Source organism: Ipomoea triloba, chromosome 4, assembly GCF_003576645.1.
Source record: "Ipomoea triloba cultivar NCNSP0323 chromosome 4, ASM357664v1".
Taxonomy (NCBI): domain Eukaryota; kingdom Viridiplantae; phylum Streptophyta; class Magnoliopsida; order Solanales; family Convolvulaceae; genus Ipomoea; species Ipomoea triloba.
In genome coordinates, this window is record NC_044919.1 from 4,606,070 (window position 1) to 4,622,707 (window position 16,638).

General features: G+C 37.5%; 2 protein-coding genes across 3 annotated transcripts; both read left to right on the plus strand.

The window, feature by feature from the left end:
- Positions 1-263: 263 nt before the first annotated feature.
- LOC116016683 (ethylene-insensitive protein 2) lies at positions 264-8,445 on the plus strand. Of its 2 annotated transcripts, none has more exons than XM_031257049.1 (9): positions 264-481; positions 1,627-2,459; positions 3,139-3,225; positions 3,331-3,441; positions 3,554-3,766; positions 3,919-4,104; positions 4,208-6,883; positions 7,012-7,925; positions 8,028-8,445. In XM_031257049.1, exons 2-8 carry the CDS (start codon positions 2,211-2,213, stop codon positions 7,396-7,398), a joined length of 3,909 nt encoding a protein of 1,302 aa, XP_031112909.1. In that variant the 5' UTR covers positions 264-481; positions 1,627-2,210; the 3' UTR covers positions 7,399-7,925; positions 8,028-8,445. The 2 variants fall into 2 exon arrangements, with proteins under 2 accessions (XP_031112909.1, XP_031112910.1); XM_031257050.1 differs by lacking the exon at positions 264-481 and adding an exon at positions 522-544.
- A 1,998-nt stretch (positions 8,446-10,443) lies between these two features.
- Positions 10,444-15,325, plus strand: LOC116017526 (ubiquitin-like modifier-activating enzyme atg7). The gene is made up of 14 exons (XM_031258137.1): positions 10,444-10,784; positions 11,366-11,583; positions 11,855-12,046; positions 12,129-12,183; positions 12,288-12,382; positions 12,592-12,781; positions 12,877-12,982; positions 13,063-13,207; positions 13,286-13,444; positions 13,526-13,714; positions 14,093-14,305; positions 14,396-14,511; positions 14,606-14,765; positions 15,039-15,325. Exons 1-14 carry the CDS (start codon positions 10,643-10,645, stop codon positions 15,207-15,209), a joined length of 2,151 nt encoding a protein of 716 aa, XP_031113997.1. The 5' UTR covers positions 10,444-10,642; the 3' UTR covers positions 15,210-15,325.
- Positions 15,326-16,638: the final 1,313 nt, after the last annotated feature.

The following is a 16,638-nucleotide window of genomic DNA, read 5'->3' on the forward strand; positions in this document are numbered from 1 at the left end:
TTATAATAATAGATTATAGATGTAATAAAGTAAGAGAGTAATAAAGGGAAGAAAGAAAATAAAAAGAAAAAAAGAAAAAGAACTTTTTAACTGTCTTTGGTTCTCTCTCTTTTATGGCTTTGGAGTTTGGACAACCCAAAGCTCCAATCGTGAAGTTAAAAAGTGAAAACTCCCATTTTCTCTCTCTTCAGCCTTCAAGATAGCTCGGATATAATACGCTCAGATATATTTATATGTGTGTATATATATATATATAGATTATTCCTATTTTCTCTCTCTTCCGGAGCTTCAGACCCCATAAACTCTTCACTCTCTTTCTTCTCTCTCTCTATTTCTTGCTTTTATCTCTCTCTCTGTGTATGTATGGTTGTATTATACATGTATGTATAGCTTTATAGCCTGAGCCCTATATCTGTAGGTGCCAATCAACGCGTGGCTTGTTTAAAGCCTCTGATCTAACTCTGAGCACGGATAGCGCCAGGTAAAAGCAATGGAATCCCTAATGGTCGTTGGCCACTTGTCTGTGTTCGATGAAGCTGATGAAGTACTTCAATTTGTTTGTTATGTTGTGTGCGTGTGGGTAGTCGTGTGTGTGTGTGTTTATTGGAATCTGTGTGAGATGACTGTGAAATGGGTGTATCGTTTCCTTTAGTTTCAGATCCATGGTGGTCGGCGTTGAATTCGTAGCTGATTGGGGTTGATTTTTGCCATTTGTTATCCGTTTCAGGGTTTAGGTCTTTGGGTCTTCCTGTTTCTTTTGTTTGGGAAGTTAGGGTTTTTATTTGGGAATTCTTTGGTGATATGTCTGTTTTGCTCTGTTAATTTTCTCTTTTCTTATCTCCCAGCCTCCCCTTGTGTGGGTATGTAATAAGGATCTGGTTGGGTGAAGTTGTGGTGCTAATCTGTATCTTTTGCTTCATCCCTTTTCTCTTTGGGATTGGGTTTACTTTTGTGTCGTTGCCCCTAATTCCCTAGAATGAATTTGTGTCTGACTGAATAAAGTTGGCCACTTTAATGAGACATTGCCAGTGCTTAATAATGTTGGATTGACGTTTCTCTTATCTGCTTTAACTTGATGGTTCTTTCAGTTCATGTGATGTCTACCAATATATTTAAAAGCTAGATATAGGTCATTGATAATTTTGCCTGAAGTCCTACATTTTTCCCTATGGGTGTATTTGTATTATTTTCTAAAAGCACCTTAAATTTTCATCATTCATTACCTGTTGACCTTCTGTTATCTCAACTATTGTGGTGGTCCATTCCCCTGGATCCCTACTTTTCTGAAGTTAGAGCTGAGCTGTTCAGTCCACTAATCTAGCCCCAACTATTTAGGGGAGTCAAGTTTATAATATGAGTTGAGCTGTATGCCACTTAATTTGATTACTAAGTCTCTAGTTCTATTTTTGTTTGAGAGAGAGGTATTTTTCTTGACATTAGAAATAATAGCTTATTCATGATGCATGAAATTGTGAACATCCTATTTTTCTTCTTAATCTGCTTGACCCTTTTTTACTCAGATTAGAGGCCTCCCCTGCAGCTTGGTCTTAAGGGAGTTTCTTTTTTGTGAATAGTTTTTAAAAATTGTTTATTGCATGCTAACATTGATGAATCTTTTTGAATCAGATTCAGCAAAATGTTGTTTGGCCGGGGGGGTTATTTCAGCTGTATGGAAGTAATCATTGGATTGGTGCCTGATACCTAAATGCCTCACTGAAGTTCATTGAGATGATTATGTTTCATTTTGTTTGACCTCTCTAGGAGATTGTTGGAGTATGAGGTGATTTTAGATATCGGCATGAAGGAGCTATTGAAAGTCAGCCCTTCAAATATTCAAATTGTTCTCTGTTGACTATAGTTATGTCACTGATTGTGTTATAAGTGTTGAATTCTAAATATATGGGTACAAATTCTAGCCCACAGGATTTGCTTTATCTCAATCTCTCAAATGCAACTGTTCATAAGAATTTCCAAATACTGTGAGGGTTTCACAATCCTGTTTTCCTTGGCTACACCCAGATATGAACTATAATAGCTGTTGCTAATGCTACAGAAGGATCCTTGTCTGAGGTGGGATCTATTATAAATCTGAGTTTGCTACTTCTGGCAATGTAATTATAGCTAGTTAGTTTTGCACAGTTTTCACTCTTCTGGATAGTCAACTAAAATCTTTAAGGAAGATTGGTCTCTATTGGTGGAATTTTTGAAAAATGGAATCTGAGGCATTAACTGGTGATCATCAGACAAGCACATATCAGCGATTTCTTTCTGCCGTTGTACCTGTGCTATTTATTACAATTGGCTATGTAGACCCAGGGAAATGGGCTGCAGTTGTTGAGGGAGGAGGTCGCTTTGGGTTTGATTTGACAATGGTCTTACTGCTGTTCAATTTAGGTGCTATTCTATGCCAATACTTGTCAGCTCGTATAGCAGTGGTCACTGGTAGAGATCTGGCCCAGGTAGTAATTTCCATGTGCTGCTTTACTGATTGTATTATAATGCCTGTGGACATTGTAATTAAGCGACCTGGATTATATTTATGATTGTTATTTCTGTCTGTTTGTGAACCTAATTTGTAATTTGATTTCAGTCCTTCATATTGTGTGATCTATTTCTATGTGTTTGTATTGCTGCTGTCAGTATTTTTATGGAGCGTTTGGGATCTTTCTAACCTTAGTACATTGAATTGAATGTTACACTACCAATTATAAGTGTTTGAAAGTAATTCCAACATATTTAAAAATGTGACATTACAAGGTGAAGTCCATAACCTATAGAGTAGTTCTTCTCACCTAACTTTTAGACCTTTATGAACTAGCCATGAAGCGGCTAGACCTTTATAGATGGTAAGGTTGTAGACGTAAATTTCAAAGATAGATTATGATAATTACCTAAAAGTAAGCATGTGGCGTTAGGGATGCCATAATTAATGTTTTGAAGTAACTTCTTTCTTCCCTCCTCCACGCACTGCTTCTGTAAACTTTAAAATAAAAATTGCGCTCTATCTTTTGTTGCATCATCTCTGCTAGACTTTGTTGCATCAACATATGGCCTTAATCTTGTGCTTCTCTTTTTTCTTTTAAAGTTTTTTCCTGTCAGTAAGCCATGTAATAACTCCTTGGCTACTTCTTGTTAAAGATTTGCAGCGAGGAGTATGACAAAATAACTTGCATATTTCTTGGACTTCAAGCTGAGATTTCTATTGTAGCATTGGAGCTTACAATGGTAGTTCACCTTTCCATGATTTCCCCTTGGTTTTGTTATTTGGTTGCTTTTCCATTCTAATTACTTTTGATTATTCCTATGTTAATAATTTTTTGATTCTGACAGGTTTTGGGAACTGCACATGGACTAAATGTCATATTTGGAATTGATTTATTTAGTTGTGTCTTTCTGACAGCAACTAATGCTGTTCTGTTTCCACTCATTTCTTCTCTTGTGGTAAGCCTTGCTCTCCAGGATTGATCTTCTATCCTTGCTATCTTACGCTGCTCCTTTACCAAGGGTTGGAAAAGAATTGATGAAAATGTTATCTTGTTCATTCAATTTTTAGGATAATGGTCGTGCAAAGCTCCTATGCATTGGCTGGACGAGCTTCATACTTCTGGCTTATGTTCTTGGAGTGCTCATAAGTCAACCTGAAAATCCATTCACCATTGGCGGAATGTTGACTAAATTAAATGGAGAAAGTGCATTTGCATTGATGAGTCTACTTGGAGCAAGCATAATGCCCCACAACTTTTATCTGCATTCTTCTATTGTACAGGTTCTCTATCTACGACTACCTCTCATGCATGCATGCGAAAAATATTATTTTGCTGCTTTTATAATGTGTAAATTTTGGTTCTTCATAATTACAAATGTAGTGTCTCTTGTTTTGTTTGCTTCTGAGATTTATACAAGAGTTTCCTTTTGCAGCAAGACCAGGTATCAAAAAGAATTTCCAAGGGAGCACTGTGCCAAGACCACTTTTTTGCCATTCTAAGTGTCTTCAGTGGCATTTTCCTGGTGAATTATGTGCTACTGAATTTGGCAGCTAGTGCATTCTACAGTACCGGTCTTGTTCTGCTTACCTTCCATGAGGCGCTGTCATTGCTTGATCAGGTCCAAGTTTGACAACCAAGCCTATTTGTTTTCATTTAGATATAACTTGTTTTTCTGAACGCATTAGATGCTTATTAAAATAATTACCAAACTGTTTATGCAGGTTTTTGGGAGTTCAATGACCCCATTTGTGATATTGCTGGTTTTGCTTTCCTCAAATCAAATCACTGCATTAACTTGGGATCTTGGTAAGCAAGTAGTAGTCCATGATTTGTTTGGAATGGACCTTCCAGGCTGGCTGCATCATGTCACCGTCCGAATTATTGCAATTGTGCCAGCCCTGTATTGTGTTTGGAATTCTGGAGCTGAAGGCCTTTATCAACTGCTGATATATACTCAGGTTGGGGTTGCTCTTGTGCTTCCATCTGCCGTCATCCCCCTTTTCAGAGTTGCCTCATCCAGATCAATAATGGGCATCCACAAAATTTCTCACATCTTGGAGCTCTTAGCCCTGGGTACATTTTTTGCCATGCTTGGCCTCAAGATTATATTCGTCACCGAGATGGTATTTGGAAATAGTGATTGGGTGAACAATTTGAAGTGGAATACTGGGAGTAGCCCTTATGCTATCCTTCTCATTGCTGCCTCTAGTTCCCTTTGTTTGATGTTGTGGTTAGCAGCTACTCCACTGAAATCTGCAAGTTCTAGATTTGATCCTCAGGCGTTGCACTGGGACATTCATCCTCCTATGCCCGAGCCATCTCTAGTCGGGGATGAACCTGATGCTAATGAATCTATATCTAATTTAGGAATTCCTATGCATAGTCAGGAACCTGCATTACAATTTGATAAATCCTTTGGCTGTCGTTTAGATTTACCGACTCCAGAACTTGATTCAAACCTGCCTGAATCTCTGTTGAATTTTGAAAGGGGTCCTCAGCTAACAACCATTGATGAGAACAAATCTGAAATAACATTTGCAAGCAATTCTACTTGCCATCCACAGGTAACAACACCAACTGAAGATGCTGATCCAGTCAGCAAAGCTCATGACAAAGTTTCAATTGGTGAACCAACAGATGCTGAAACCCTGCCTGCTGAACCATTTGATGTTGTAGAAAAGACACTTCAAATTGAAGGTGATATTCAGAATGACAAGGATGATGATAGAGATTCTTGGGAGCCTGAAGAAGAAGCTACAAAAGAGATCTCTACAAATAATCAATCTTTGACTTCTGACAGCCCGGGATCATTTAAGAGTATCAGTGGAAAAACCGATGATGTAGGGAGTGGCACTGGAAGTTTATCAAGATTAGCAGGACTTGGTCGTGCAGCAAGACGGCAGTTAACAACAATTCTTGATGAGTTTTGGGGGCAACTTTTTGATTTTCATGGGCAGGCCACATCAGAAGCAAAATCCAATAAATTGGATGCATTGTTGGGTGTCGACTCAAAGATAGATCCAAAACCTCCTTCTGGATCTCTGAAATTGGATAGCATTAGGAAGGATGTAAATGCATATTTAACTATGGGTGCACCAGGATCTGATTCAATGATAAATTCAGATATATACTCTCCCAGGCGAATCGGACAAACTGGCAGGGAGTCACCTTATGTAGGTCAGGAGCCATCTTCATGGTCTGGTCAAATGCGAATGTTAGATGCATACAGACAAAGTTCAAACCATAATTCTGTTGAGATTGGTGAGAAGCGCTATTCGAGTATGCGCTTTCCAGCTTCATCTGCAAGCTTTGATCAACAGCCTGCTACTATTCATGGATATGAATTTGCCTCATACCTAAACCGAATCACCAAAGAAAGGTGTGGTGATTATGTCAATGGTCAAATGGAGTCGCCAATTCCAAAATCTACAGCACCTATTACATCAAACTATGTGGAGCCATATGCTGGTGGTGCTTACAGGCCAAAACCACAGACCATCTCGAGTACTAGGGCACCTCCAGGTTTTGCAAATGTGTCTGTATCCAGAAATAATTCATTGCAGTCTGGACAAAATCTAAATGATCTCTACTCTACTGGTAATGGTCAGAGTGCAGCCACCACAAAGAAATTTTACAGCTTACCAGACATATCAGGACTCTATGTACCTCATCGCAACTCTTCGCTGTCACAGAGGACTGCTCAGTTGGATAATTCAATGGGATATGGGCCATCAGTTGGGCACACATTATATGCCCCAGCACATTCACGTGCTTCACAGATGGCTTATCGCCCTTCAGGATTTGATCAACTTTCTCCTTCCAAAGTTTGCAGAGACGCATTTTCATTGAAATTGAATCCAAATCCTGGGACTGGTGGGTCCCTATGGTCTACTCAGCCTTTTGAGCAATTTGGTGTTGATAAGAGTGTTAGTGTTGGTACTGATAGTTTTGGAGCTATGCAAAGTTCATCTACACAGGAAACTTTGGAGGCAAAGCTACTTCAATCCTTTAGAAGTTGTATATTGAAGCTTCTGAAGCTCGAAGGTTCTGATTGGCTGTTTAAGCTGGATGATGGAGCTGATGAGGATCTAATATCTCGTGTTGCTGCAAGGGAAAGATTTCTGTATGATGCTGAAACTAGGGAGGTTAATAGGTTTTCTAACATTGTGGAATCTCAATCTAACATGAAACCTGGCTCTGCAGCGAAAAGTGCTGAGGCAGATTTCACCAAGTTCTTGGTTATGTCAGTTCCTCATTGCGGAGAAGGCTGTGTTTGGAGAGTAGATCTGATAGTAAGCTTTGGGATCTGGTGCATTCACAGGATTCTCGAACTCTCACTCATGGAAAGCAGGCCAGAGCTTTGGGGAAAATACACCTATGTACTGAATCGTCTTCAGGTAAAAATTCCCTCTGTAGGAGTTTAGGCTTGTGTGGCTTTCTCAGATTATATTCTCTTTTTACGTTTGGCTCTCTGGTTGTTTTTTGTATAACTATAATTATATCTGTACCTACCTACCCACTGTAGGGCATAATTGATTTGGGATTCTTCAAGCCTCATTCGCCAATGATTCCCTGCTTTTGCCTTCAAATTCCGGTTGGCCAGCAACCACGGTCCAGCATGCCTATTTCAAATGGAAGTTTGCCCCCACCTGCTGCAAAACAGAACCGCGGAAAATGCACTACAGCAGCAATGCTCTTAGAAATGATCAAAGACGTTGAGATTGCCATCTCTTGTCGTAAGGGGAGAACCGGTACTGCAGCTGGTGATGTGGCTTTTCCGAAAGGAAAAGAAAATCTGGCCTCAGTACTCAAGCGCTACAAGCGCAGATTATCAAATAAGCCAGTAGCATCTCAGGAGGGTGGGCCTGGGTCACAGAAAGCACCATCATCAACAGCCCTTTATGCCTTGTAGCATTTGCCAAGTTCACAGCAGCTGAGTATACAGAGGATAGCTATGTATTCACTCCTTTTTTCTTGTGTATCCTGTTCTCAATTTCAGACTGTGGCTCAGTTGCTATGAACTCCTCCCCTCTCCTGTGTGTATTGTGGTAGTTTTTTTGGTCTTGACTCTTTTTCCTTCTGTACGTTTATCATGTATGCATCACAGGATCCAAAAACGAAAAAAAAGAAAAAAAGAAAAAAGGGAAATTTGTCTTGAATTGTATATTGCTGCAGCTGCAAGTGTTATTGAATGCTATTTAACTGCAGTAGTATGGGGAAATGAGCAGGAAAGGGTGCCAAAAAGTGTTCACATTGACTTCTGCTAATGCTAAATCTTACATTTAAAAGGTTCCTTGTCCAGGGATGATATGCATAGAGTTTCATATTCCCCTTACTTCTGCCATATTTTGTCCCATACTCCTTCCTATGCCCTCCCATGTTCTGTTTCTGTCCAAGAAAGAGTTCAACCAGGAGGCCGTCTCTGTCTACTCGACCAAGGTACGCTATGTTATCTCTTCAATGTTCTTTTCATCCCTTCATTTCCTTTTGTACTGATTCATAAACCGCTCTTTTGGTTTGCCCATTTTGATCTGAATGCAGAAGAGAGCAAGCACAATCGTCTTCTTGAAAGGGGGAAAGAAGAGATAATGTTACAAGGAGCAATGTTGTAATGATATCATTGCTGCTTATCCTCCTTGTGTTGATTGTGGCCATTGTTTGTTACCTATTTGGTAGGTCAAGGGGCTGCCGGTGACGCCGTGACGGTCCTCCGCCTGACCGGAACACCGGCAATCTTTCCGGCTCTGGTCACTGAAACTCTAGTGTGAACCACACCATGGAAGCATGAACCTGCTTAGTCTGTTTAACTCTACATTTTAACTTTTTTAGATTTTATGTTATTTCTGCGTGTGGATGGATAAGGATTGTTGTAAATATGGAGTTGTATAATATGGTTCCAACGTGCTTTTAACCAAATTGAGGAATTATTGCATATATACAATAAAGAGAATTTATTCCACTTTCGGTCTCAACTTCACTTACCTAATATGTTAAAGAGTATGATGGAGCTATCGGAGTTCTGGATTATAAAAGGAAGAAACAAAAATATGGATGTCAACTAGCGCAAATTATACTATGGACCATGGTTATGGCTGATACTGCAGTTGTGTTGAAAGCGAACTGCAGTTGCGTGGAATATAGGCCGTTCATTCGTTCACACACAACTGCAGTATCAGTTCAACACAACTGCAGTTCTAGACAGATGAAACGTTCTCTGTTCCGAGCAACTACAGTTCCCTTTCAACACAACTGCAGTATCAGTTCAACACAACTGCGGTATCAGTTCAATACAATTGCAGTATCAGCCATGACCCATGGTCCATGGTATAACGAATAGTCAACTAGGGTGTTGTTGGGTGAGTTACGTCTTGAAAGGTTGTTATACGGTGGACTATGATCCACAATGCATTGTGGACCATGGTCACAAAACCCTGCCTCTTCATTAAGTAAAAGAAACGGCTCTCAAAAGCTATTGCCTCACATTTGTTTTTATATTATCAAATGAAACTGTAGTTATATTGAAATGTAGCTGTAGTTGTGTTGAAAGGAAACTGCAGTGTATATAAAATGAAACTGAATAACAGTTTCACATTTTTTGGTGTATATTGTCCAACGAAACTGTAGTTATATCGAAATGATATTGTAGTTGTGTTGAAAGAAAACTGAATAACAGTTTTACATATTTGAATGTATAATGCCGAATGAAACTGCACTTATATCGAAAAGGAATTGCAATTGTGTTGAAAGGTAGCTGCAGTTTTGTTGAAAAGTAACTGCAGTGTATATAAATTGAAAGTTAACGGTGCGGAACGGAGGCCGTTTCAGCTATCTGTTTTCATTAATCCGAACGACGTCGTTTTGATGCATGATCCACAGTAAAATTTGCGCTTCTTGAATACTTGGGTTTGGATGATCGGCATGAAATGGTTTACCAATCTAATCCGAGCATATGGTTGGTGAAGGTCCAAAGTGTATATAGCGATCCAGTTTGCATAAGCAGCCCAATCAAAATTATGAAAAAATAATTACGGAAAAATGAATTGGAGTAAAATGACATTAAGTTGTATTTATCGCCTAACTTTGCAATTGCTCGGTATTTTGGTCATATCTCATTGTAAGAATGTTCAAATTAAGTGATTCTTGACCCGATAGAAAAACAACTCAAAGGGCTACAATTTTCATGAAGACCATCGGGTTTGATTCGGATGTTACTATGGTAAAAATGGCATGGAATGTAATAGTATCTCATTTTTCACAATGGTGTGCTATGATATATTATATATCAAGTTGAAGGCAAATTATCATGCAAGTGGATGACAAATTATTGAATATAAGGTGATGGCAAATCATGGAGGAGATAATATATTTGCATGCAAGATGATAGCAAATTATTGAGGAAAAAACTAATTTTAATCCCCGAATTGTAGGGTTATTTTTAAGATTGAACCGTAAACTCCACCTATAAATAGTCAAACCATTTGCCATTTTTATCATTCAAAAACCATTCTAATATTCCCTTTTTGAATTTTTTTCTCCTTACTATCAAGAAAGAAATTCTTCATGTTAAAACCAATATTACTTTATGTTAGAGATTTAAATCTTGATTTATAAACTCAAATTTGTTGTTTGAAAGAAATTTTAAGATTATAGTGTCAGTTCTTTAAAAAATGAAATATAATAACATATATTTATAATTTTCTTTTAATAAATTTTGTAAGTACATGTAAAATAGAACAAATTATATTATATATCATGATTTATACTGTGGATCATTAATAAATATTTATTTTTAACATATTAAAAATTTAAATAGTAAAAGTTTGTTTTTAAATAATATATTCAAAACATATTTTTAAAACATTAAAAATTGACCTTAAAAAAATAAATCTTTTATACGCTAATAATGAACCTGAAAACGGGCTGGCTCTTGGAGTTTTCTTCTATTCCTTTTTGCTGTAAAACTTTTCTGAACTTCAGAGGTTTAAATCTGGTTGGAGACTTGGAGTCAAGAGAGGGAATAAAACTAGTGTTTGTAGTTCACAGTATAAAATTATTATTTTGTTGCGAAAGACTGCAAGAAAAGAAATAACTTAAAGCAAAGACGCCATTTATGCATCTTAAGCAATAGTAATTTAAAGAAAAGGCAAATCGGAGGCATGGGCGATGATGCGAAGAAGGCAAGCAAGGTTCTTCAATTCTCGCCGTTTCAGAGCTTGGTAGATGTGGGTTTCTGGCACAGATTCTCTTCGCTCAAGCTCAATCAGTTGGGCCTCGATGATTCCCCAATTCCCATCACCGGTATGCTTTAAAAATTGCGTCTTTATTTCGATCAAAATTCCGCTTTTTTTTGTTTATGCTTTTTAATTGTAAAATTTAATGGAGAATTTAGAGCTGAATGGAAATTCTCCAGTTATTGGGAGGTGAAATTATGCCCCTATTGTATAATTCATAGCATTTACTCCTAAAGAACAACTATGGAACTAAAATTGAGTTTACCCATTTTTTGAGAGCTAAAGGTTATGCTCACTTTGCCTGATTTATTCTTCCTGAGGTTTCTGTGATAATGTTATCTTCTTTTTGGGCTACAAGAGAAAGTTGTAGCCACTACCAAAGGGTGTGCACCGGGTAACCTTGACTTGTGACTCTAACCGGCAAGGACCACGAGAAGTTAAACTAACCTAGGTTGCCAAAAGGCTATAGCTGACTGGCTAAAATCAAGAAGGCCAATTGGCTGCTTTCATTGGGGGTTGAACTTGTAGCCTTCTGGTTACCCGACCAATTTGGCTGGGGTTGCACCAATGTTCTCTTCTTTGTTTCCCTCTATCTGCTAATCATTCTAATTGATAAGTATGTAAGCCAATTTTAATGATTTATGGCAGGTTTTTATGCACCTTGCTCGTATCGTCAAGTTTCTAACCACTTGACTCTTCTTTCTGAATCTTTGCCACCTGAGCATGGTGAACAATCGCAATGGAATCTGAGAAGTAAGGGGAATAGGAACCGATGCCCTATTCCTGGCACCCTTTACAACACAAACACATTGGAGGCCTTCCACGCACTTGATAAGCAAAGCCTAATAAAGGAAGAAGCTAAAAAGGTTTTGTATTTGTGTAACAGTTCCTAAATTCTGCTAGCAAATGAATAGAGAAAGAGTTAGAGCTATCTTGCGGATAACTTATTCTCCAATTTTATTATTCTTTTGTTTCTATGACATGCAATCAAATGTAGCCTTAAATTAGTCTGGGACAAAATTTTCCTAGTCAGTTATTGGTCATAATAGGCTATTGTGAATGTAATTAATGCAGAATGGTCATTTTACAAAGTAATTCTTATATGGGCGGTTAATGTTCGTTTTTATTGCAAATCAGATATGGGATGACATTCACTCTGGTAAAGTGGAGGAAGATAGTGGTCTGCTTTTGAGATTCTTGATTATATCATTTGCAGACTTGAAGAAGTGGAGCTTCCACTATTGGCTTGCATTCCCTGCTCTAGTTCTTGATCCTCCTGCAACATTAGTTGATTTGAAGCCAGCTTCCCAGTGCTTCAGCCTCGAGCAGGTTCTGTATTTATGGATATTTTACATTTATTGGATTACAGAAATAAATCTTTTAATGTTTATTTTCTTCTGCTGTTGTTTAGGCTGAATACTTAACAGCAGCTTGCAATGATTGGCGTAACACAAGTTCCAGAACAGGTATAAATGTTCTGGTGCTCATATAGTGGTCTTGTTATCAATCTTTATGTATCCCTCACACCGCTTCCAATTTCATGGGATACTAAATCATGAGTTTGTTGCAGATGTTCCATTTTTCCTCGTATCTATTGCTTCAAATTCTCATTTCACTCTAAGGCCACTGGGAGATTGGGAAACTTGTAAAGATGAGGGTCACGAGGTCTGTCACTCTGTCCACAGTATCTCTAACTTGAAATTTTGTTCTAATACTTTACCTGATGAGCTGGATAAAATTCCAGAATGCTACACTTAATTTCTTTTAAACAATTAAACGTACATTTAATAAATAGGAGCCAAATATGGTAGGTGAATTTTATTTATTTTATTTTTTTTGGGAGTATTGTTGACAGAGGTTTCTATCCCTGTCAGGTTCTTTTTGGTTTTTATGATCCCTGTAACCTCCCAAATAATCCTGGCTGGCCACTGCGCAATTATCTTGCATATATTTGTACAAGGTGGGGACTTGAAAAGGTTAAATTCTTCTGCTACCGAGAGAACCGTGGCATTGCAGATTTGGGATTGTCCCTTGTTGGAGAAGCATTTATATCCGTTTCTCAAGGTAGCAACAGAAACTGGTGACTGGCTTTGTCCTGATCCATACTTTATGGATTCGATATTTATTTTACTTTCGTATTCTCAAACATGTGAATCTAGGATGGAAGGATCATCATAATATTCCTAAAGTTGTGGGGTGGGAGACCAACAAGGGGAAGATGGCTTCAAGATGTGTCAGCCTTGCCGAATCTATGGATCCAACAAGGTTTGCAAAACGATCTTGAAGATGTCGTATTAAACTGAACTACATGTCATCTCAGAATTTTTATTTTGCACTTTTCTCAGGTTGGCAATTTCTGCTGCGGATTTGAACTTAAAACTAATGAGATGGCGTGCATTGCCTTCGTTGAATATTAATATCTTGTCTGCTACTAAATGTCTTCTACTGGGAGCCGGTACACTTGGATGCCAGGTTGCTAGAATGCTTATGGTGAGTAATTGAGTATTCTCGCTGAATTCAAAGCTACTGTACTATGCGGGGCAGTATTGAAGTCGGGTATTTTTGCAGGCATGGGGTGTTCGGAAAATTACATTGGTTGACAGTGGAAAGGTCTCGATGTCAAATCCATTGAGACAGTCTCTGTATATTCTGGATGACTGCTTGAGCGGGGGTAAATTTAAGGCCGAGGCTGCTGCTGAAAGTCTTAAACGAATTTTTCCAGCTGTGGTACCGACATGTTTTCTCCATATAATTTAGCCTCGAGGAAGGTTTCCCTTCAAATGTTGATGTGCTATACTTTCTCCTCAGGAATCGGATAGCGTTGTGATGGCTATTCCAATGCCAGGTCACCCAGTGCCAAAACAAGAAGAGAATAATGTACTTGATGACTGTAGACGCCTGCAAGATTTGATCTCTTCACATGATGTGATCTTTTTATTGACTGATACTCGAGAAAGCCGGTGGCTTCCAAGTCTGCTTTGTGCCAGTGCCAACAAGGTTTGTCGCTATTCTTTTCTCTCATCAATATTCTCTTTTAAAGTTTTTCTTTTGGCCAAGACCTTGTGGTTTAGTGGCACCCGGTTGCACCCCCATATGGAAGGGGTGGGTTCGAGCCTCAGTGGAGGCGATACTGACTCTTTGTACTTAAGTAGGTTGAAAAAGTAGTTATAAACAGATACTACATTGTAACAGAGTCAGTAGTACTAAAAAAAAGTTTTTTTTTTTTTTTGGATTATTTTTCTGTCTATTCTTCAACTAATGTTTGAACCCCACATTAATATAGTTGCATGAATGGCTCATGCATTGCTCATGGCTTATCAGCACATCTCAAGTTGATAGTGTGTGTGACTCGTTCTTGTGCTGGTTTACCTGCAGATAACTATTACTGCAGCTTTAGGTTTCGATAGCTTTCTTGTCATGCGTCACGGAGCGGGTCCTACGAGCACTACGCAAAATTTACTCGATGAGACGTCTGATTCTAGCTCTGCCACGACTTCCAATATCAAAAACCTCACACTCACCGACAAAAGTCCAGCAGGCGAGAGATTGGGGTGTTACTTCTGCAATGATGTAGTTGCGCCTGTTGATGTAACGACTCTGAAACTAAAATAGTTGTGGTCATCGTAGATCAGAAATTTTTTGAAATAACGATATTTGCTATTATGGTCTTTGGTGTAGTCAACTTCCAACCGGACATTGGACCAGCAGTGCACAGTTACTCGTCCCGGGCTTGCTCCTATTGCGTCTGCCCTTGCTGTTGAACTTTTGGTGGGAATATTGCACCATCCTCAGGGGTAAGTCAAGATACCGAAATCTTCATTATATAAAAACTGGTTTATGTCTTTCCCCTTTCTCTTAAACTCTTTTCTTCTTGAACAACACCGACAGGTTACATGCCAAAGCCGAATTTGCAAATTCTGTTGATAACAGGAGCAACGAACAACCTCTTGGCATACTACCTCATCAGATCCGCGGCTCCTTGTCTCAATTCTCTCAAATGATGCTCGTAGGTCACGCTTCTACTAGTTGCACTGCTTGTTCCTCCAAGGTGAGTCTCGTGAATCAGACATATTTCACCGCCTTTTAGTTTTGTTCGTCATCTAGATTTCGATTACAGTAGTTTATGACCTGAACTCCCCTGAAATTAGTGTCAATCCTTTTAATATCTTCGTATGGTGTCTCTTAGAAACCCTAGGATCTTGTCCGGTTTAATGCCCTGGGTGACATCGAGGTCTTTAGCAGATCAGCATCTCATTGCTCGATCGTTTCTTGAACTTTATTCCATATCGATCGCCCTAAATCTGATCATATGACATTACAGGTTGTATCAGAATATGAGAAGAGGGGGATGGATTTTGTCCTTGAAGCCATCAATCACCCTACATATCTAGAGGATCTAACTGGATTGACAGAGCTGATGAAGTCTGCTGGATCTTTTGAACTCGACTGGGATCCGGCGATTGAAGACGATGAAGATTGTGTTGAATTATAATAAATATATTTATGTAATATAAACTACTCATTCATTTTACAAGTAATTGCGCTGGATTGCCAAAGCTTTCTCCTCAAAATCTCTTATTTCTTCCTATTATATTGTTTTGCTCTAAATCAAGCTGCAGCTTAAAGACTATGGGTAATGGGTGTGTTTTGTTCAAATATTGGAATCATAATGGTATGAGGATCAAATACATGATAATGCATTTGTATAATGAATTACTTTGTTTGGTAGTAAATAAGAATTGGACTCAAAATAAATAAATAAATAAAATAAATATAAACAAATATATAATATAGATATATACACATTTTGTGTATATTAAAAATTTATATTTAATGCATGAAGACTTTATTATTTTTTTCCCACTATTTTCTCCTTTATTTTTAATATTTAATGCACGGTGTATAGAATTTATACACCGGTTAACCACAAAGCGACATGTCATTAAAAAGTAATTACAAAGTTAAGGAAGCTTTTTTGGTAAATAAATCATAACATTTAATTAAATATAGTTTAACTAAAATTAAACATATTTATTTAAAGTAACCTTTTTTATCGCAACCACTAAATATATATATTATGATATGATGATACACTAATTACACAACACAAATAATATTAAGTGCAAGTTGATTAAAATTCTCCTTATAAATTTATCTCATAATATTCATCTTCTATCTAAATTTACATGGTAACAAATTAGTATAAAAGTATGCAAGTTATATTCCACACACAACATTAATTGCAAGTTGATTTAGTACCATAATCTAGCATCACTCTTTCCAAAATCTATACATTAGTAAAAAATTAATAAACATATTATGCTGTTTAATTAAAGGAAAGTAAAGAAACGGGGTAATATAATGACATGCCTTCATTAATAAACAAATTAAATGGCTAGATTTATGCATAGAAGTACATAATTTCCAATTCCTTTATAAGGTTTACTAAATAATATAATATAATATAAAATATTTCATATATATACCTAGATTCCCTGGAGCTATTTATTAGTTAGACATTTGGACTATCTCCAGCTTAAGTCAGTTAAGTACGGACAATTTATGTTTGTTTACTTCTTTCTGATCTTCTACGGGATCTCCAAACTACAACCCATATTTATTTACTTCTTCTTTTGCAGCATATGAGCTAGTAAGCTACAACCCATATAAATGCATATATATATTTACTTCTTCTTGATCTTTTGTTGAGCTATCACAAAACTAATTTCACCTATAACACATATTGGAGTAGTATTTATGAACTTTCTCTTAAATTAAATTATATATATATATGCTTGGAAAATTGAAAAAAGTAATGAGATGCACGTTGATCTATCATTCCCTCGGAAGATCATGGACTCACGTATTATCACCTAATATATATAATATATACTTATATTAACATATAATATACATATTAA